The sequence below is a fragment of the Vulpes lagopus genome, chromosome 10 (genome assembly GCF_018345385.1).
Source record: "Vulpes lagopus strain Blue_001 chromosome 10, ASM1834538v1, whole genome shotgun sequence".
In the NCBI taxonomy this organism is placed as follows: Eukaryota; Metazoa; Chordata; class Mammalia; order Carnivora; family Canidae; genus Vulpes; species Vulpes lagopus.
Window position 1 is genome coordinate 94,419,046 of NC_054833.1, and position 21,873 is coordinate 94,440,918.

General features: G+C 50.0%; 1 protein-coding gene across 1 annotated transcript in view; it reads left to right on the forward strand.

Moving 5' to 3' along the window:
• The window catches only part of COTL1 (coactosin like F-actin binding protein 1), a 35,886-nt gene extending 16,524 nt beyond the window's left edge, over positions 1 to 19,362 (forward strand). The window contains exons 3-4 of the mRNA XM_041772078.1: positions 3,381 to 3,538; positions 18,055 to 19,362. Coding sequence (XP_041628012.1) covers positions 3,381 to 3,538; positions 18,055 to 18,165 — 269 coding nt within the window. The 3' untranslated portion in view covers positions 18,166 to 19,362. The remainder of the gene's footprint in view (positions 1 to 3,380; positions 3,539 to 18,054) is intronic.
• Positions 19,363 to 21,873: the final 2,511 nt, after the last annotated feature.

The following is a 21,873-nucleotide window of genomic DNA, read 5'->3' on the forward strand; positions in this document are numbered from 1 at the left end:
TGGTGCTGAGATTCTCAGGGGTCATGTCTGGATGCCTCTGACTCTGTAAGTTCTGATGTTTGAGAAGCCAGGCCATACAGGAAACTCCTTTTCATGATCACTTCCTCAAAATAAAAGAAGCATGGGTGGGAAGGAAGGGGGTGGGCTGAACTTGTGGCACTTCAGCTTTTCTGCCTTGGAGACCTTCATCTTACCCCTCTCCTGCTGAGGCGAGTGCGAGTTCTCCTCCTTCACCCTCCGCCTCCCTGGTGGTTCTCAAGCTTTAGAGGCACCCGAATCCCCCAGGGGTGAGGCTTCCCAGAGCTTGTGAATCAGCAGGTCTGGGGTGGATCCCAAGCAGCCACATTCCCGTGGTTTCCTGGGGGACGCTGACGCTGCTGGTCCCAGGCTCTGCTCTGGGAACGGCTCTCAACTCACCCAGTGCTCCAGTGGGCAGGGAAAGTTTTGTCTGGCTGCCTTACCCCTTTAGCTCTCTGAGCGTCGGTTCCTTTGGCTGTGAAATGGGCCTAGGAGCAGCACCAACCTCATAGAGAGCTTGGGATGAAGAAATGTGCCAATATGTGTATGCACATAGAGCGGTGCCCAGCATATCATAGATGCTCAGTAAACGGCTTCAGTTATCCTTAGCACCCTTGCTTGTCTAATCTGCATGCCCCGGTGCTTAGCACTGCACTTGGCACACAGTAGGTCCTCGAGCAATGCTCTGGAAGCAGTGGCGGGAAGACTGTGTGTCTGGGAATGGCCCTGCTTTGAAATGCCGAGGAGTGAATGTTAAGTGTGGTCAGTGCAGAAAGCCAGCCAAGAGGGAGATGCAGGGAGGCCAGGGAGGCTGTGGTTGGGTATGCCAGGTGGGTGGCACTGGGGTCCCCAGGGCAGTTTTATCGGAGAGGTGGGGACAGAAAGAGCAGTCTCCCCGGGAGCCAAGCCCCACGACATGCCTGTTTTCTGTCATCCTCACAGCCGCCTCAGGGCTGTGTAGATGGGGACACTGGGGTGTAGAGCCATGAGTGCACCTGGTCCAGGCCACAGAGCTGGCATGAAGCTGGAAGGCTTCTAGCGGATTCCAGACCTTAGACTGTTAACTTGGATGCTGTGGAGCAGAAGGTTGAAGATGTACGGCTGAGGGAGCAGCCGGTGTGGCCACCTGTGCAGAGGCCTCTATAGGAGACAGAGCGCTCAGGGGTCTGTCTGCTGTGGGGAGTCTGGGCCCGGCTTCCCCCACCGGGTTTCCCCAGAGCCTCACCCTCAGTTCCCAAGCCTCAGGCTGCAAACATGTGCCATTGGCCCTTGGGACCAAGTGGCACCATGGGGATGATGGCAATGTCAAGTACCCACGTCCTCCTGGCCAGTTTCCATTGTAGTGCACGCATACACACACACACACACCCCACGTGTGCAAGTGCACACACAGGCACACGTGCACACACAAGCACGCACATATGTGCAAGCACACACATGCGTGCACACACACGTTATACACGTACAGTGAGGCTCCGCTCTGCCTTTCTGTGGGCACACCCACATTTTCCTGTGTGTGAAGCGAGTTCCCACAGAAGAGGGAGGGATGTGGTGCTGCGGCCACACGGGTGTGTTTTGTCAGCCCCCGTTTGTCCAGAAGAGGGAAGGTGGCCCAACTCATCACTTCGAGCTCCAGCTCCGCCCTGCACCAACCGGTGTGAGGCCACCATGGGCTAAGAGCCCCCTCCGCGGCGAGTGGCGGGGAGAAGCTCCAGGTCCGCGTGGGCAGCTACGAAATGTCGCTCCCGCAGCCCGGCTTTCCCCGGCAGACTCAGCTGACTTCTTGGTGGCCTGCCAAATCGGGAGCCACAAACATTTGTAAGCATAACGTGACTCTTAGATTTTCAAAAACGTCAGCAATCTAGTTGGCCAAACCGTTGCCCAGATAAGCGCCCAGCTGCCACCCAGGAAAACAGTCCCTCCTGCCATGATAATGTAAATGACATTGGCCTGCGGCTCTGGAAGGTCCCTAAGGGCCAGGTTCCCCATGTCCTGGGTGTGTGTGTGTGTGTGTGACTCACTTATTGTGTGTCAAGGTCCTTGGGCTGGGTCTTGGGCTGGTACTTGGGACACACGGTGTACACCCTTCCCGCGTGGAGGCTCAGGCCAGTGATGGGGTGCTCAGGAGCCAGCTGCCATCCCATCCCGGGGACCCAAGCATCCAGCCACCGCGGTGAGGAGGGGGGAATGGAGTGGTTCCCATGGAAACAGGCTGCTGTGCTTTTGCTTGTGTCGCCTTGGTACGAACAAGTCGGGAGGTACCCGATGTGCGGCCCTGCCTCCCCCTCACATCAAGGCAGCAATTTAATTAAACACCCTGCCGTGGCTCTCAGTTTCCGCCGTGCTGGCTTCCCGCGTGCAGCCGCGAGGCCGGGCTCCCCCCACGCTGTCTGCAGCGGCCAGGCGTGGCTGTGTACATTCGGTTCCTCCGACCTGCCGCCTCGTTTCCTGTGCTCACTGCCCACCTGGCAGCTCCATCCTGTGGTCATGACTTTGGGGAGAAGTTCCCACGGTGGCAGGCCAGGCGGGTCGCACAGCGATCACATTTCATCCTTGTGGTCGACCAATGAGGGAGGTGGAAAGTCACCCCCAGCTTGGAAGCATCCCAAATGTGTATCAGCAGGTGAATGGATGAGCAGAGCGTGGCCCATCCAGACCCTAGAATATTATTTGGCCAGAAGAGGAATGAGGGGCCAATCATGCCACGGTGTAGATGAACCTTGACAGCGTGTCGAGCAAAAGAAGCCAGTCACAAAAGGCCACAGATTGTGTTCTCCCATCTGTGTGAAATGTCTAGAATAGGGAGATCCAGAGACACAAAACAGATTAGTGTTGCTAGGGCCGGGCAGAGGGACCTGCAGCATCAGCCTCACAGGGGAGCCACTTAGAAATGCAGGCCCTCAGGGCCCCATCTGGGATCTGCGCACCCTGAATCTGCATTCTAGCCAGATCCCCCCGTGATTCAGATACACGCAAACATTTGAGCAGCACAGCTCTCAGGGGACCTGAGAAATCCTGAAGCCAGTGGCCAAAAGCCCTTTGAGAATGGAAGAGCTGCGCCAAGCAGCTAGCATAAGGTGAGCACCCCACAGCCTTACTGGGCGGCCGTCTTCACTTAGGGATGGTAAGGAGCTCTCCCCAATAATTGCAATTAAAATATGATCTATTTAGGAATTAAGCTGAGTAAGGACATATGATTTCCTCGAAGGAAAGCATAGCATTCTGGTGGAATACAGGAGAGGAGGGAGTTGGGCTCCTGCCCTGCTGCTCTGGGTATATTCCGGCTCATGGCTCCTCATTGGGAACAAAGTTTTGGGATGTTTTAACTGAGCACCATGCCCTCTTTTTGCTGTTGACGACAGATGACATCCGGTTGTTTGCCTTCGTACGCTTCACCACCGGGGATGCCATGAGCAAGAGGTCCAAGTTTGCCCTCATCACGTGGATTGGCGAGAATGTCAGCGGGCTGCAGCGAGCCAAAACTGGCACGGACAAGACCCTGGTGAAGGAGGTTGTGCAGGTAATCGGCCTCGTGTTCTTTCTGGGTTGGGGGGGGGGTCACGTCCCACAAAGGGTCGCCGTCCCCAGGGACAGAGTAGGCTGGGGTTGGCTACTATAATTTAAGCTGTGTCACATCTCTGGACCACATCTCAGAGCCACTGGTGCAATGTTAACCAGAGTTGTTTGCAGGATGCGGGCTGGGGGCAGGTAGCCAAGTTTGTCATCCCGACCACCACATAATGGAAACATGGCAGCTGGGGGTTTACCTTTGAGATGGGACAAGTGGTTCACAAAGAAGAGGGCTGGAAGGGTGACCAAAATGGTGGCCACTACCTACTTGGATCATGGATGATCATGGTTGACTTCCAATGTTGGCCATGAGGATGCAGTGGGAGACTTCATGCATGGCCTCTCTGTACAGTGCCTGGCACATGGTAGATGCTCAATAGCACTCATTCTCTCTTGCTAAATTAGTAGGAAGAGGGGTTTTGTCTCTGAGCTCCTAAAGTTTTACTTAGAGGGCTCTCAATTTCCAAGTGTTTTTCTGGCCTGGGTGTAATAAAAATTGGTACTGTTGGAAACTTCCAATGTGGTTCATTTGGGACTAATGCTTGGGGGTCACGCTGAGAAAAGAAAATCTGAATTCCAGAGAGATAAATCAGGGGAAAATGGAGATGAGGGAGAGTTCTCTCCTTACCACAGGGTTCTCTGTTTTGCAAAAGGGTTCCTCCGAGCCCACAATCAAGAGATGTTTGCCAACAGGTATGGGCTTTCTTTCTGAGAGGATGAACATATTCTTGAATTGACTATGGTGGTGGTTGCTCATATCTGTGACTATGTGAAAAGCCATTGAATTGTAAAAAGCAAAAAGAGAACAAACACAAAAATAGACTGTATGGAACGTGGTATCGTGGATTGGATCCTGGAACAGAAAAACTGGTGAAATCGGAATGAGGTCTGGAGTCTAGTTGACGGTAATGTTTCAATGTTGACTTCTCCATCATGACAAATGTTTTGCAGTAACGTAAGATGTTACCCCTCAGGAGCACAGTGTGTGGGGTATGTGGGAACTCTCATCCTGTCTCTCCTGCAGCTTTTCTGTAAATCTAAAATTATCCCTCAAATAAAAATCTGACTTACACAATAATGTTAGGAAAGAAAAAAAAGAATTCCCATCCTCACATTATTGTGGCCTGTCTTTTCCATCCTCCCTGCCAGCTCCGGGGGCGAGCTCCCCCAGTCCGGCGCATCACAGTCTGCAAATCACACTCTATATGGGCTTCTTGTCCTACCCCACCCACCTAATTTCATAAATGATGTGGCTGCAGTCTTTGTAGTGAGCGCTTCTCTGGTGGTGGAGTGTGCTGTTTTACAAGTGCACTGTAATGTACTAAGTGTTCCCGTTGGCCTCCTGAGTTGTTTCCAGTTTATATTTATATAAATAACATTCCATCCAACATTTTATTTATTTATTATTTTTATTTTTTAAGATTTTATTTATTTGAGAGAGAGCAGGAGCAGGGCAAGGGGCAAAGAGAGAGGGAGAAGCAGACTCCCCACTGAGCAGGGAGCCGGACAGGGATCCAATCCCCAGACCCTGGGATCATGACCTCAGACACCCAGGCAGATGCTTCACCAACTGAGACACCCAGGGGCCCCCAGTCAACATTTTAATACACGCAACTCCTTTGCTCCCTGACTGAATGAACTATTTCTTTAGGATATGTTTTCTGGAGGTGGGGTTCCAGAGTTAACAGACGTGAAAATCATTTTTAAAAGGTCTGAGTTGTCAGATTACCTTGCATAAGCAGGTTAGCACCCTATCTAGGACATAGTAAGTGTTTACTTAGTAAATGTCATTGGTTTCACATCTGACATTACTGGCTAATGCTGCTGTTTGCACCCTGCCCAGCATGGATGCCCTTGCTCTGGAAAGCCACCTACTTAACCCCACGAGCTATTTTTCGCCAGGTCCATTTGGGTTTTAATGGTTAACCAACTTTCAGGGGTCCCCTTTGTGGCAGCAGAGTGAAAAAATGCCAGAGTGCCCGTTCCGTGGTCAAAGGTCTCCTGCTGAATTCCACCTTCCAGGCTCTTCCTTTGGCCAGCCTGGACGTGCGTGGCCAGCAGGAGAGGGCGTGTGGGGAGAGGATGCTTGCCAGTGGGGGGGAATCTTGTAGGGTTCCTTCTTTTTCTTTCCATTTTAAAAATTGTGATAAAATGCAGTAACATAAAATTGCTCATTTTATCCATTTTAAAGCTTGTGACTCAGTGGTGTTAAAACACATTCACAGTGTTGGGGGAACCATCATTCCTGTCTAGTTGTAGAACTTTGCCATCACCCTCAAAGGAAACCCCGTCCCCATGAGCGGCTGCAGAGTTCCTTTTTGATCTAGAACTCACTCGGAGCGAGCCAGTGGCCCAGGGTGATTTGAGGAAATAGAATTCTTGGGTGGGAAGTTTCACTTAGGACTGTCGGTTATAATCCATTTGTTTGCAAGCTCAAAGACGTTGAAGCAGAAAGGGGAATTGCCTGGCTTTCTAAACTGGGAAGTGTGGGGTTGCCGCCTTTAGGTGTGGCTGGATCCAGGGCTCAAGCAGTAGCTTCCTCTCCTTTCTCCTTTCTCGGTCTGGCCTTAGGTGGCCTCTGTACAGCAGAAACAGTCCAGGCTATGGTGGTTCTTCTGGGGAGGCAGAGCTTCATGATTGGCAGCTTGGGCATGTTCCCAGGTGTTGTTAAAGGGAGGCTGGTAGATGGAAAAGCCCAGATGTCCACTCCGGCGTGGAAGCTGGGATACCGTCTTGCACTGCAGGCATGGTGTGACATTTTGACCATTACCTTTTGCATTTTTCACTTCTGCATTTAAAAGGGTTTATTATCTGAAGCTGTTATAATACCTCACATTTATACTACAGTTGTAAATACAGCCATTGAAGTTACAAAGGGTCCATTATGATGGCATAATGGTGTCTTTCCACAGTCACTAAAATTGTGCTAATCCTGGCACACATGCCAGTTTCCTCTCTGTTTAATAGGGAGTCAGAACAGATGTTCTCTAAGGGACCTTCCAGATGGGCTATTCTGGATTCTGTGTCTTGTGGACTGTGGCACTTCCTCAACTGCCTCTTGCCATGATTTCCATGTGAATAAGTGGATTGACTATTAGTTTAAGATTATTGATAAGCCCTTGGTTTTTATTGTCATAAAAATGATGATATACCCACATCCTTGTACTTTGCATGAAATGTAGACAATGTAAACTGACATAGAGACACTAGAATCAAGAAAAATGGGTCTTCATTGCCCCCTGCCTGGCCGTGGGCAAGTCTCACTCCCTTCCTGGGCTATAGTTTCCTTATTTATAAAAGGAAGAGTTAGGTGTGTTGACTTGCTATGTCGTATTCCGTTTTGACGTAGTCTGAAAAATTTTCATTAAAAAAGTGTGGTACTTTGTTCATGGATCAGACCTTTAAAGGAATCTCATTTTATTTTGTTGGACAAAGGGGCATTGTGGTGCTGTGGTCTGGAGTGGAGCTTTTTGGGGTTCAGATTTCAGCTCCAGTGCTTGCTGTGCAGCCTTGGGCACATTGCTTACCTTCTCTGGACCTCAGTAAAGACATGGAAGTAGTTGCTGCTATTATTCCCAACTTTCTCTTTTAGACAACACCGTGACACTCAGCTTTCGACATTGTGCATTATTTCCTTAGGAGATGCTAGGTCCGTGGTTGAGCCACATTGCCCCAATGTCCTACAAATGGCTTGGGCCAGAGTCCCCACCATCAACAACACCAGGGGTCCTGGCCTTGTCCAGCCTTGCCAGTGCTGACTTCAGACAATTCATCCCTCACCTGCCTGCTGCAGAGGTGCTTTAACAGATGGGGAAACTGAGTCCCAGAGCAGGGCTTGGACTTGCCCCAGAGCCATGGCTAACAAGCAGCAGATCTAGGCCGGAGCCCAGAGGAGTTAAAAGTCAGGAGGTTTGATTGTGGGTCTCTAGTCTGTGCTGCCAGGCTGAGAACCTGAGATATGTCTGTGACTGGGGATGGGAGAAAACAAGACAAAACCAGACAGGCTGCTGGGCAGGTTGGGCTGGACAGTGGTGATACCCAGACTTGAGTCCGGGGACTGTGCTGGGTGGACAGCATGCGTGGCTGCCTCGCCACAGCTGTCGTCTGCTGCACAGAAGTGCCTGGCTCATGCGGGGGACAAAACACCCGGCCCATTGTCCTGGCGTCTGTGCGGGATTAGAGGGACAATGCAGTCCCCACTGTCAGGTCCTGCTGTCCATGCTGGGACAGGCTGTCTTGATTTAGAGCAGACTCTGTCACTGATGCTTGCCTTGCAGAATGGCTTTATTCATGTGATCCTTTTATTTATTTTTTCAACATCCTATGAATGTCCACAGAGTGGAGTGACCAGAGGGTACAGCATGGGGAAAAGAGAGCAAGCGTTTCCCCCAGGGAGTCGGAGGGATGGTGTTTCAGTGACCGTGTGGAACTATCAGCTTAATGTACATGTTGATGGCTTTTACACCCCGGGAGCACGGTTGGCTTAGATTCTGGACCTCCTCTCACCACACAGGGCCAAGACCTACTAACACGCCAGCAGGAGGGCCACATGTGGGTACCACTGTGCTCTGAACGCTCGTAACAATGGTTTTACTGTGCCCACCCACCATGTGCTTGGCACTTTGAAGGACTTGCCCCATATTGAAATCATTTATTCTTCACCACAAGGCCAGTTCTATCCCTAGCCCCATTTCATAGATCGAGGGGTCTAGGGTGCTGGGAAGCCAAGTAACTTCTCGGGGTTCCGGTGCTTAGATGTGGCGGGGCATTGCATGGCACCCAGACCGCCTGGCCACAGAGCCCAGACGCAGTCACCTTGGTCCTGCTGCACATTTGCAAAGTCCTCAGCGCCAAGAAGATGTTCTGAGGCCACATGCAGTTTGGAAACTCTACCTCTGTAGATTCACTTGGCACATTAAAGAGTCTGAGAAGTTGTGCGGGAAATAAACCTCTTAGATTTATTTTTAAACTTACCCAATCTTCTTGGTCGGTAGAGCCTTTAAAATAAAAACTGGGAACGGAATATCATTGCTCAGCACTTGTTTAAAAAAAAAAAAAAAAAAAGAATGCTGCTGTGTCAAATGGAAAAGATCATGAGCTTTAGTGGGTAGGAGACCCAAGTTGACATTCTAGCTCTGTCAACTTTTTGCTTTGGGACCTCAGGCAAGTAACTTTATCTTCCGAATCTGTGAAAAGGATGTTATGGAAAAGAGAATGTAGATTTCCATGGAGCTGTTGGAAGGATTAAAGAAATGCAAAGGATGGACAAAGGGATTCTCTATTTTGGTGAATGGTGAACTTTTATTCATCCTTCAAAACTTTCATTTTTTACACCATTCTCCTACCCGCCTCAATCAGAATTAATGGCTCCTTTATCTGTGTTTCTACTACGAACCTATGAATTAGAGATTCCATGAATTGTAAATAGATGACCCTAGGAGGCAATCTTGAGGGCAGAGACCATGGCTGCTGTACTACAGAGCACTCCCTGAGTCTAGAAGCGTGCAAAAGACAGGTGCTAAAAAGTGAAGAAACGAATCTGTTCCCATAGGCATCAGATTGTGTCTTTTTGCGTAGTCCTAGGACAGAAGAAGAACATCCCTAAATGTCCACTAATTAGTCTCAGGATGGCATGAAACTGTGGAAGCCAGTTACACTCAGGGACGGATTTGAGGGTGGACTGGAACTTCCACGTGCTTTGCTTTTATTTCAGTTGCACGCAGAGGGCAGAGCTGGCCTGGTCGGCCGGGAGAACCCGCACTCCTGAGATTGTGGTGTCATGAGATTTATGGGGCTGCTGTTCTGCCTTCAGAGCATTCGCTGCCGCTCAGCACTCTGGGGACCCAGCACTCTGGAAACTGGCTGTGGCTGCTTCGTGGGTCTCCAGAGGGTGTCAGCTGTTTATTTTCACCAGGAATGTTTACGAGGCGGTTTATGGAAAGGCTCTTTATTCTCAGAGCCAGAAAGGGCCTTTTGTGCTCATGCATTTCACCTGGGCCTGGGCAGGGGGGCTTTTTGTTGCTTGTTTAAGACACAAACAACCTGATAGGAAATACGATGCTCCCAGCAGCCTGTGAAGGGCCGTGCGGGTATCAGGATGGGAGCCAGGATCTGTCATTGTGGGCCAGCTGCTGTTATTACACCCAATATTCAGATGTGGAGGCTGAGTCCTTGAGCCAAGGCAGAAGCAGAGGGTGGGGGATCAGAGGCCACCTGTATGGTGGAGAGCCGTGTGGCTCACTCTGGGCTCCTGCTAACCAGAAGTTACAAGCTCTTAGGAGAGAGAGGTAGACACCCCACACTCTGAGCCTGACACATAAATGGAAGCCACTTTCACAAGCAAAGAGTTCTGCCCACAGGCTGGGGCCTGCGTACCTCTCACGAAGGCCCAGATGGGTCCCAGGGCCCTGGCAGCCGGTGGTGGCCTGGCCCATGCCTGCTCCCGGCCAGCAGCTGGCCCCCCATGCCCCATGCAGCGATTCCTGACACGGTCACCAGCATACAGTTTCCCCACTGTGGGGACCCAGCTAGGAAACTGGCAGGTCCTCACCAAAGGAGCCAGGGCAGCGCATCCAGATAGCTCCTCTTCGATGGGGGACATGTGTACCCCATGTTCCTGTTGGGCTGGCGCTGCCTGTACTCCGTGCAGCTGTGTCCTTTGGTTTTTTCCCCCGTATCTCGGCTCTTCCATGCACCATGCCTCATTTTTGTACTTCTCTTGTCATTATTTTTTCCTGGATATGCTGCCTTTGAGAGTCCCTCCTGGAACAAGCCCCAGGCACCCTGTTTTCTCCCCCAGGGCATTGTGGTTTTTAAAACTGGTTCAGACAAAGAGAAGGAGGGAAATAATGATCAACCACCCCCGCCTCACACAGCGATTTCTGATTCCTGCTGACTCCCATAGAGCCCTTGCCACATGGATCGTGTTTTCCAAATGTGATTAATCACAGCAGAGGCACAGCCTGTGTCTTCTCACTTAACACTCCATAAGTGTGTTTTTGGATTGATAATTTTAATGTCTGAATACTTTTCTGGTCAGTGACTATAGCACATGTGTGCGTACTCTTCTGGTAAAGACCTTGGCACAGGCTTAATTGTAGGTTCCAAGCCTAGCCCATCACTCGGCAGGTGTGACCTTTTGCTGGCTACTTCACTTCCCTGCATTTGGGAGGATAACATTAACTCGTGGGATCATAAAAATTAAATAAAATCTCGTATAAAAGTCTCTAATGTCTATGAAGTATTCGATGTAGATACTATTTACTTATTCGGGTTTTGTTGAAAAGTGAAAACAGTCTGGTGTTTACTTACAACGAACATCTGTGAGTATATGTTATAATTACCAAAAAAAAAAAAAAAAAAACTGTTGAATTATTTCCTGGGGAAAACTCCCCCAAAGTGGGTGTGGCTGAGGAACAAGAAATGCTGGGCACAATTTTGACCAGGCGGAAATTGAAAACGTAAACCTTGATTTAACTGTGCTTGTCAATCGATCAATCGGTAGCAGGGCTCTGGGTTAAGAAGGCTTCTGATGCTAAGTCTGGACTCGTGAGAAAGTGTCCTGATTATGATGTCTGCCGTGGATGCAGGAGTGAAGTATGTCTCCCACATTCCTGCCATTCCCGATCTAGACGTAGCCACAGTCAGACATCAGGCAGAGGGGAGTCGGGACTTATGTAAACGTCCGTGGTCAGGAGAGCAGGGCTCAGAATCCAGGTGGTCCCCCAAATGCTAAAGAGGTGGGTGACCCCCCTGGGGTCAGGATTTGAGGAGTATGGGCAACTGCCCCTGTTTGGTTTTGGCCCAGCCCTCCGCCCAGCATGCACTAGAATGTCACGCCCCCTTGCCATCCGTCTTGGAGATGGGACCGTTCCCCGGCGACCACCTGAAATGTGACCGAATGAATGCCTCTCTCTTATCCTCTGTTTTCTCCCTACCAAGTAGGGTAATGTCATTTGCGACTTGGCCACGTGACGCAGGTGCCTCTGTTCCCAAATCTGCCAAACGCTAGACTGTACCATTTTGCTGTTTGTTTTTTCCCTTTTCTATGATGACTCATGCCTGTTACAAGAACCTGTTCTTTTTGAGTAAATTACACCTTGCTGGAAGGATTTTGAAAACCTTGGCTTTTGAAGCTCATTAGAATGGTTGTAGGAGGGCAAGTGTGGGGGACCCAGAGGGGTTGGCAGCTGAACACTCAGCGGGTTTGATGCTGTGCATTTTCATGCAGCACATGTTCCTAGGAGGTGTCCTTTCTCCTAGCAAGATGCAGGCTGCGGGGCACCGACTTCTTTCCCTCAGCACACTGAGGTCTTTGGTTTATAATTAATCTTTATCCACTTGGGGAAACGATACATTATTGCAGCCAGCATGTGTCTTGTCCACCCCCATACCATCTCACACCCTGGGAGGAGAGCTTATATCCTCCCCGCCCCCCCAACTTCTCTGCAGGGGTTTGGGATGGGCCTGAAACTAGCACACATCTTCCTGTTGAAAGCCAGCCTCTGATCTATCTCATAGTTGACTTTTCTGTGCCAGTTTTCCCCACTGCTCCTCAGATTCTGGCCTCTGAGGTGGGATTTTGTCCCATGTGCCAAGGGCCTTAGGTGGAAAGCCTTGGATGGCTGGTGGGAAAGTGTCAGGAGAACCTGTTGTCTAGCCCTCTTCTTTCACAGATATAGAGATCAGGGCCCAGAGCCATTGACTGCTTCCCTCAGGGTGTTTTAGGACCCCCTGGGTCTCTTCACATGCTCTCAGGCTCTCAGAGAGAGCCCTAAGCACCAGACTTGTGCCTTCCCAGGACCTAGGAGAATGTCTGGTATAGAACAGGTGCTTAGCACATATTTGTTAGAAGAATGAATGTCATTAGCTCTCGTTATCTTTAGGTGCAATGAAGGTCCCCTCTCTTCCCTTGCCCCACTTTGTAGAAATGCGGATTGCTGACATCACAAGCTTAGCTGTCAAAGACTCCACACTCATTTTCTCTTCCCACACCTTTCTCTGCACCCACATTCTCTGCAGAGGTTAGCAACTCACCCCAGTCCTGGTGTTCTGGGTAGGAGGCGACATTTCTACCCCAACAGGCTTCCTGCCAGCCCTCCCAGGGCTAACCCTATGCCCAGCTTTTAGGTGTGCAGCTGGATTTGCTGTCTTCTCTCTGCAAGGGCGAGGAGATGCCTGTGTCACTGCCTTGGTTATTCTGAGGAATTGCCTGGACTTTCCTTCGTTAAAATAAATGGTGGGGTTGAAGAAACCATTGTGAGTGAAGGAAGAGGAACCTGCCACTCCCTGTGCTTTCACTTGCAAGTGTTTCAGGAAATTTTCCATCTCAGATTCCCCTGACAATCTTGAGAACAAAGATGAACCCAGGATCACTTAAACTGTCATCTAATCATTTTTGGGGAGCTCTCCTCGAGTGTCCAAGCCTTCTGCACACTCATCAGACCCTTTGCAGGGCACCAGAATGCAGGTCTTATTGTCTGCCTTTGCACATGAGGAGACTGAGTGAGGGGCATGAAGTGGAGGGGTTGTGGTAAGTTCCAGGGTACAGGGGTAAGTCCCTGGGGAGTGCTGGCTGCTAGAGATGCAAATGGACAACTGTTCCTGTTTGTGCGTGGTCCAAATCCGCACCCAGCACACTTTAGCACTGAAGTTGGTGTTTAAACCCAGGCAATTGTTTAAAAGTGAGATGGTTGAGGGGGACCTGGGCTCAGTTGGTTAAGTGTGTAAGTCTTGATCTCAGCTCGAGGCTTGATCTCAGGGTTGGGAATTCAAGCCCCACATTGGGCTCCACACTGGGTGTGGAGACTACTTAAAAAAAAAAAAAAGTTAGGAAAAAAGTGAGATGGTTTAAAACCAAAGATAGGAAAATATTTAAACACTTCTTAAAACCAGCTTTACAAACAGATTCTTGACTATGTACAGAGCCTCACTCTGATCTGTCCTAGAGTTGCCTTCTGTGGAAGAGACCACTGGAAGCTTTCACTGGAAGCAATGTCTGTCTTACATCTTTGAAATATGAACATATGTGCACTTGAGAAAAGTCACAGGGACAAATGTGTCCTAAGTTTGGTTACTGCATGTTTGCAGGCCATCCTGGAGTCAGATTTAGCTGGATGAGCCTCTTCCTTAGAAAAGTCTTCCATGGCCCCCCCAAAAAAAAAAAAAAAAAAATGGAAAGGGGATAGTGACCCTTTCTGGAAGCTATCAGCCAGGGACAGAGTGTTCCCACATATGACAAACATCTTTCTAGAACCACAGGTGACCATGCCTCCTCCAGACCGGCACCTTTTGCTTTGAAATCTTTGACATGTGGCCTTCAGGGTATAACAGAGGCTGTGGTGGGAAGGATGGACAGTCTAGAGTAGTGGAAAGGAGGGCAGGACAGACCAGGGCCAGAACCTGCCCCCAAGGCCCCTGCCATGAGGCTGCTGTGTGTTCTGGGATGAATTGCTTCCCCTTTCTGCATTTCTTGGTACTTTTCAACCAAATGATGGGGTGAATGTCAGAGTTTTAAGAGCTCTCGCTCTTTTTTTTTTTTCCTTCAATTCCAGATCAGGACATAGAACATTTCCAGGCTTCTAAAAGCTCCCCCTCCTCCACTCATATCAGCTCAGCTCTTTTATGATTAATGATTCTCCTTGACTGAGCACATTATTCTTTTGGACTCTTTCCTGTTCTATCTGGACCCGCCCTATCAGCAGTTGTATGTGTAAAATGCACACTGGGTTTCTAAAACTTCCTACAGAGAAAAGAATGTAGAAGCTCCCATTAATGATTGTGTGTGTTGGTTACATGTTAGAATGGCAGTATTTTGGATATATAAGGTTAGATTTAAAAAATCCTATGAAAATTATTAGTCACCTGGTTCTTTTTACTTTTTTCACCATGGCTACTAGAAAATGAAAAGCTCCCTATGTGTGAGCATTGCTCTGGGCTCTGTCTCCTTCGAAGTCAGGAATTGCCTCTGACTCCTGCAGCCTTCGCTCTCACGTACCTCTGCCCTGTAGGTGTTTGGTGTCATGCAGAGGGTGCTAGGGACAGTGGCTGACAGTGGAGGTGTGAGCAAAGCGGGGAGGTGGTGGCCGTGCTTTGCTCAGACTTGCCTTTTGTGGTTCTCAGCTGGGGACGGGTCCTTACAGAGACTCCTTCCCATCTGGTGTGTTGCTCCCAGGTCAGGGTCTGGCCACCTACAGAACTAGTTTTGCTGTTTCTGCCTCTTTTTGAAATGTCACAATGAAGCCCACTCCCTGGGAGTGCTGCTGTCCACCCGACCAAGTGGAAGGCCCGTTCCAAGGACTGCTTGCTGGAAGAAACAGAGGGGGTCAATGTGGGTTGGGTTTTAGGCTGACTCAGGCCTTTTGGGGACTTTTTGTAGCATCCACACCCTGAGGGGAAGTGTCAGTTCACCTTTGAAGCTTCTGGGGGTGCCAAGCATCCTGTGTGGGGGAGGCCTGCCACGTGGCTCCACCCCTCCCACTCTTTTGGCCCCCTGGAAGGCAGGTGCTATGCCCAGGTGGGAGTGGGTGAGGTTGCTTCTCTATGTACTTCTTTTGATATAATCATTTTTTGCCTATCCTTTTTATTTTTATATTTTATTTTATTTTTTTAAAAGATTTTATTTATTCATTCATGAGAGACGCACACACAGAGAGAGAGGCAGAGACACAGGCAGAGGGAGAAGCAGGCTCCATGCAAGGAGCCTGATGTGGGACTCGATTCCAGGTCCCCAGGATCACACCCTGGGCTGCAGGCGGCGCTAAACTGCTGCGCCACCAGGGCTACCCTCCTTTTGATTTTTAAATCATGTCTCAGTATGTAGCATAAAATTTAGGGGGGTATTTTTGGGTAGCCTGAGACATAGCTGTTTTGGGGGGGATAATTTTGTTCATTTACGTTTATTGTTATGTTTATTTTTACTAGATTCTGTTCTTCTGGGTTGCTCCTTATTTTGGTTGTGATTTGATTTCTCATATACTCATGGTTTTAAGTTGGATTCTGCATAGTTCCATGTACAGTTTTACTGTAGATTTCTTAGTGCCTTATCAAACTTCTTCTTAATCTAAATCTTCTAATGGCTAACAGACATGAACTGGAGTGTTCTTATTTCTTTAGATTGCCATATATAGCTATCAGAAAGCAGGGGAACTTTGGACTTCCTGCTAGAGGCATCTCGAGCTGTTGGCTTCCTCCTCCTCTACTCTCTGCCTCTCCCCGCCCCATACCCCTGGGGCTCAGGTTGAGAAACACGTTAATTCTCAGTTCCTCTTCCCAGCCCATACATCCAACTTGTGTTTGGTCACTGTCTGAAGGCAGACACCAATGCTGAGCAGCACAGTATGATGGAATGGGAATAGAAAGAGTCAGAAGGATGTTTAGTCATTCTAGGCTAGTTACACAATCTCTTCAAGCCCAACCCATGGATCTTATCTTAAAAAAAAAAAAAAAAGCTAATATGCTGAAGGGGAGGATTAAGTGAGAAGATGTGTGAGGCTGCACCTGGCACATATTAGTTGCTTGATAAATATTAATTAACCTTCCCCTCTCTGTTGGTATCTTAGTGGTTTGGCATGGTAAATGGTTTGTCTTTATATGCAAAACATGACCTTGAGTGTTCTCTTGGTTTACTCATTCTTCTAGAAGGCATGGTGACTTATTTTTTTTTTAAGATTTTATTCATGTATTCAGAGAGAGGCAGAGACACAGGCAGAGGGAGAAGCAGCCTCCCTGCGGGGAGCCCAATTTGGGACCTGATCCCAGGACCCTGGGATCACCCCTTGAGCCAAAGGCAGATGCCCAACCACTACAGGTGTCCCTGTAGTCTTTTTTTTTTTTTAATTAAGGTAAAATTCACATAACATAAAACTAGCTGTTTTAAACTATACAATTCATTGGCATTTAGTACACTCACAGTGTTGTGCAACCACTATCCCTATCTAGTTCCCAAACATTTTCCTCTCCTCAGAAGAAACCATGTCCCTGTTAGTACTCGCTCCCCATACCCTCTCCAGTCCCTGAAAGCCACAAATCTACTTCTGTCTCTGTGGATTGCCTTTTTTTTTTTTTTTTAAGATTTTATTTATTTATCATAGAGACAGAGAGAGAGAGGCAGAGACACAGGCAGAGGGAGAAGCAGGCATCATACAGAGAGCCTGACGTGAGACTCGATCCAGGGTCTCCAGGATCACGCCCTGGGCTGCAGGCGGTGCTAAACCACTGCGCCACCGGGGCTGCCCTGTGGATTGCCTTTTCTGGATATTTTATATAAATGGAATCCTACAAGACGTGGTCCTTTGTGTCTGGCTTCTTTCACTCAGCATGATAGTTTTGCAACTCATCCATGATGTTGTATAGCAGCACCTCATTCCTTTTTGTGACTGAATAATGTTCCATCATATGGACAGACTATAATTTGTCTACCCACTCTTCTGTTGACAGACATCTGGGTGGTTTCTACTTTTGGGGCTGTTATCAATAACGCTGCTGTGAATATTTGTGTCCAAGTGTTTGTGGGGATATGTGCTTTCATTTCCCTTGTCTCGAGACAAGGGTAGAACAAGTGGTAGAATTGCTGGGTCATATTAAAGGGTGTTAAGAATTATGTTTGCCAGCGTGTGACCATGTCTGGTATCCATAGGTTCTTAATAAACGGTGTTGATTGCTTACACTATTTCCTTAGTGGCTTGGCATGGCAAATGGCAAGACATTTTTGGGGGAAGGGGGGATGATTTTCTGACCTTTAGACTTGTTGTTTGTATTTTGGTAAATTTCTTTGTATTCTTACCTTTCACCATCCTGAAATTTTCCTAGTTTTTTGAAGTCTCATGATCTGCATACCAAAATAACTGTTGATTCTTCATGGCTTGGAGTTCTTGAATAAAGCCAGATCACCTGCTTCACATATTCAGGTTTTATGGTTGAAGCCCGTGCACTCCCAGGGGAGACAGTGGCTCTTTCCATTCAGCTTATCACGGTGGCTGAAACCAATTATGGTAGGAGATAGGCCTGAGCTATAGTTCAGGGCTTTTCTCTCTCTCTTCCTTTCGTTTTGGATAGCCAGCCTGACGTTAAACACTTACCAGCACACCAGCCTGCCTTCCGACCTCCTCTCCTATTCTTCTCTGACAGATTGGTCTTTCACAGACAAGGAAACTGAAGCAAGAGAGTTGAAGAGACTTGCCCAAGGTCACACACACAGCCAGAAAAATAGACAGTGCCAGCATTCGAGCCTGGTCTGACCTTGGCCCATCTCCTTGGTCTTGGGACTAGACTACATCCCAACCTCACCCATTTCCTGATCTCCAGTCACGGTTTCTCCTCTTCTTGCCAAACCACGCTGCCACCACATTTTCATTTTGATCATTTCTTAGTATTTTAGGTGCCAGGACTTCCTGGCTTGTTGGCTCAGCCACACTTTGATCCTGTCCCTTCTTAACGGGAACTCTGTGTTTCATTTTGTTCTTGCAGAATTTTGCTAAAGAGTTTGTGATCAGTGATCGGAAGGAGTTGGAAGAAGATTTCATCAAGAGCGAGCTCAAGAAGGCGGGGGGAGCCAATTACGACGCCCAGACGGAGTAACCCCAGCCCTTCCCCTGCCCCTTGCAAAGTCATCTGTCTGCTCCCCGGGGGAGGGGACCGCGACCCCAGCCACCAGCCCACCAGCCCACCAGGGACCGGAGACACCGTGAGAGGCAGTGCGCGCCCCCCGTCTGCAGCCCACCTCCTCTTCCCCGTTCCCCGACCCTGAGCCCTGCTGCGCCCTATCTCCTGAAGCTCATGGAACATCTTTCTTTTATCTCCTTTTTTTTGCACCCTCTTGCTTGTTCTAAGGAAAATCATTTTGATGCCACACCACGCACATCATCAGATCCGAGGCGCCTCCTGTGGTGACCCCTTTTCCTGGCACTCTCTTACCCTGTAGCCTGCCTGGCCTCCCTCGCCACCAGCTCGCATCGCTTGGGGCCCGGGCCGCCGTCTAGTGTCCCGTGGCGCCCACCTGCTTGGCCGACGTGCCTGTCGGGGGCTGTCTTCGCCAGCACACACGTCGATCCCACGCGTCCGGCTCAGACCCCCACCCTGAGCGTGCTCCAGGGTCCCTCACCCCCCATTCAGAGTTGCCTAAGCCACGCATCTGTCCCAATAGGGACGGTGCTCGGCAGTGAGACATTCAGGCCGACAGCCATCGCACAGAAGAGAGAAATTTTGCCTTAACAGTTGCCCGGCAGCGGCTTTGGCACGCAGTCTGGAGCAGCTCATTCCTCCCCTTTGGCTTGAAGTCTTGTCGTGGCACAGGGTGGGGGTCGCAGGTCCACGGCCAGCTGTGACCAAGAGTCTTTCAGGGTTCCCTCGGGGGCTCCCAAAGTGACAAGGATGCTTGGGAGGGAGGCCAGGCCACACAGTTGGAATTCAGGTACAGCGGGGGGCTGGTCCCCCATTTTCGGGGAGGCCCTCTGTGCCGACAGGGACAGCAGGGGCAGGGGCAAGGGCTGGCTCTGCCACTGAGCCATTGGGGGAGCGGGTCCTTGCCCTTGTGGCACCAAAGCTGTGGTGTTCACCTTGGCTCTGCACCACGCCTTCAAAAGGATTTTTTTTTTTTTTTTCAAAGAAAGATGAGATTGGCTTGGTTCTTCATGAGCACAGTTTGTGTTGTTCTTTCTTCTTTTCCTTGCTCATTTCATTTGGGGGTAGGAAATCTGCTGTATTGGGGTTGTGAAGAACATCTGCCCTCAAGCAGTTTACAGAAATAAACATGTTTTTTTTTTGTTTTTCAAAAAACAAGTTTGTCTGATTTGTCTTATAAAGCTGCTTTCTCTACTGTACCAACAAAGACAGTCATTGTGTTCAGATCTAACAGGAATTCCTGGAGCTCTTGGGGACAAGGCACATTCATATTCAGTAGCTCATTTAATTTTTTTTTAAGATTTTATTTATTTATTCATTCATGAGAGACAGAGAGAGAGAGAGGCAGAGACACAGGCAGAGGGAGAAGCAGGCTCCATATGGGGAGCCCAGTGTGGGACTCCATCCCAGGTCTCCAGGATCATGCCCTGGGCCAAAGGCAGATGCTCAACCACTGAGCCACCCAGGAGTCCCTAGCTTATTTAATTTTTAATGACAACCTGAAGAAACAGGTACTGTTTATATTCCTGTTTTATGGAAACTGAGGCTCAGGGAGTCAGAGTGAGTCACCTGAGGCCACCCAGCTAGCAGGTGGCAGAGCTGGGATTGGAACCCAGGTCTCCCAGTGCCCCTGGCGCCGTGCCCGGGAGGGCAGTGGAGAGGCCCTGCCGGAGGGACAGGGACAGGCACATGGCAGCAGAACAGAGGCACCCCCTGAGTGGCCAGAACCCTCCACTCTGTCTTTTCAGGAAAAGCTGAGAGAAAGCGCCCTCCTTGGCTGGGCTACCACGGCCTTTCTGCGGCTGTCCTAGAGCTCAAAAACTCGATTTCCAGCACGCCAGCCCCGGTGGGGACCCAGAATGAGGCCGGAGGAGCCTCAGACACACAGACAACCCGATGTGGAGGAGCTAATTGCGGGGCGGGGACAGGGCTGAACCCAAATCAGAGTGGGAAGGGCCCTGGCAGGTGTGGGCAAGGCTGCCCCCAGCCCACCCTGGCCATGATGGGTGCTAATACCTGCCCTCTGCCTGCAGCTCTGTGGCTTAAGGCAAGTTAGTTAACCTCTCTGGGCCTCTGGTTCCCCGTCTGCAACATCAGCAGCAGTGTTACCTGCTGGGATGGGTTGGAAGGCAAAGGGGCTGAAAGGATTATGAAGGCGTCCCGTAGGGGCTCAGCTCTCATTACATCATGCCCACCACTAGGTCTGGTTAGCTCTGCATGCCCCAGATTTTTCCTACACCCGGAACAGAGGGAGCCAAACTAGGTCTCTGGCTTTGCGGCGTGTGGGTTTTAGCTCTGGTCGGAGAACTTGGGACAATTACAGGGAAGGATGAGCCCCTTCTGGAAGAAAAGCCAGGCTTTCTGAGGGAAAATTATAAAGGCACTGGGCTTGGTCCAAGGCATCAAGGAGGGCTTCCTTGGGGAGGTGACACCGAGAACTGAAGGGGAGGAGCAGTGGGGTAAGCAAAGAGGCAGGAGGTGGACAAGGGGATTGTGGACAAAGGTCCTTGGGGATGTTTGCTCTGGGGAAAAGCAAACAGGGTGCAGCTGGGTTTATATGTCAAGGAGCTTGGTTTTAATCTAAAGTGGCAGCTTGGGCTGTTGCTGGGATTTCAGAGGGTGCCTGATGGGATTGTAAGGTCCTTGAGGGCAGAGAGAGGCCTTGTCTCTACTCGTCTTTATCCCCTGGAACCAGCACCTAGCAGGTGTCAGCTAATGTTGCCTGGAACTACCTCCAGCAGCTCCTGTCTCTGCCGAGGCCTGGGCCGGCCCTGATCCCCCGATGGAGGGGTCAGGGATGGAGCTCTGGGGGTTCCAGTGTCTGCTCTCAATCACTTAACTTGGTCCTACAACAATTGCTCCAGATTACCCAAAATCAAATGGTGTAAAATAACCACCACATTATCTTGCCCTTGATTTTGTGGGGCAGGGGGTTTAGGAAGGGCTCAGCAAGGTGGTTCTCGCTGGCAGGGATGTCATCTGGCTGAGATCACATCACTGGCCGACTGTCTCATGTGGCCGGCAGCTGATGCAGGCGGTTGTCCTGAAGCTCAGCTGGGTGTGGATCTGGGCACCCAGCATGGCCTTCCACTCTGGCCTGGCCCCAGGGAATGTCCCTGAGGACCAGGGGCAGGTTGCATGGCCTTTAAGCCTTGGAAGTCATGTGGCAGCATGTCCACTGGACCCTATTAGGGAAGTCATGAGCCCCTCAAATTCAAGGGGAGGGGACACCGACCTCACCTTTCAGTAAGAGGATTGCCAGGGCATGTGTGTCCTTGGTTATGTCCGGGCACACTGCCAGGGTGGGGGCACCCTCCTGCTCAGGGGCTGGCATGGGTGTGGGTGGAGCCAAGGTGATCCACAGTAAAACCAGCCAACTATGACCTTGGTGTCTCCGTGCCCTCCGGGGCACTCACTGCTCCTGGCCAATTGATCCTTGGGGGAGGCTTCTGTTTCTCTGCTTTACACTGGAGCTCCTGATGGATGTCAACTCTCCGGGAGTCTGTGAGGTTGGAAGGAGCTCCACCCCGGGATGCCACCCTGTTGGGGGCAGGCCCCCTGCTGTCCCATCCCAGGACATGTTGTCCTTACATAGTCCCTCCACTGCTTTCTGGTCCCCTTTGTCAGGGAACTGCAAAAGAGAGGCAAAAACAACCCAAAGGTCCA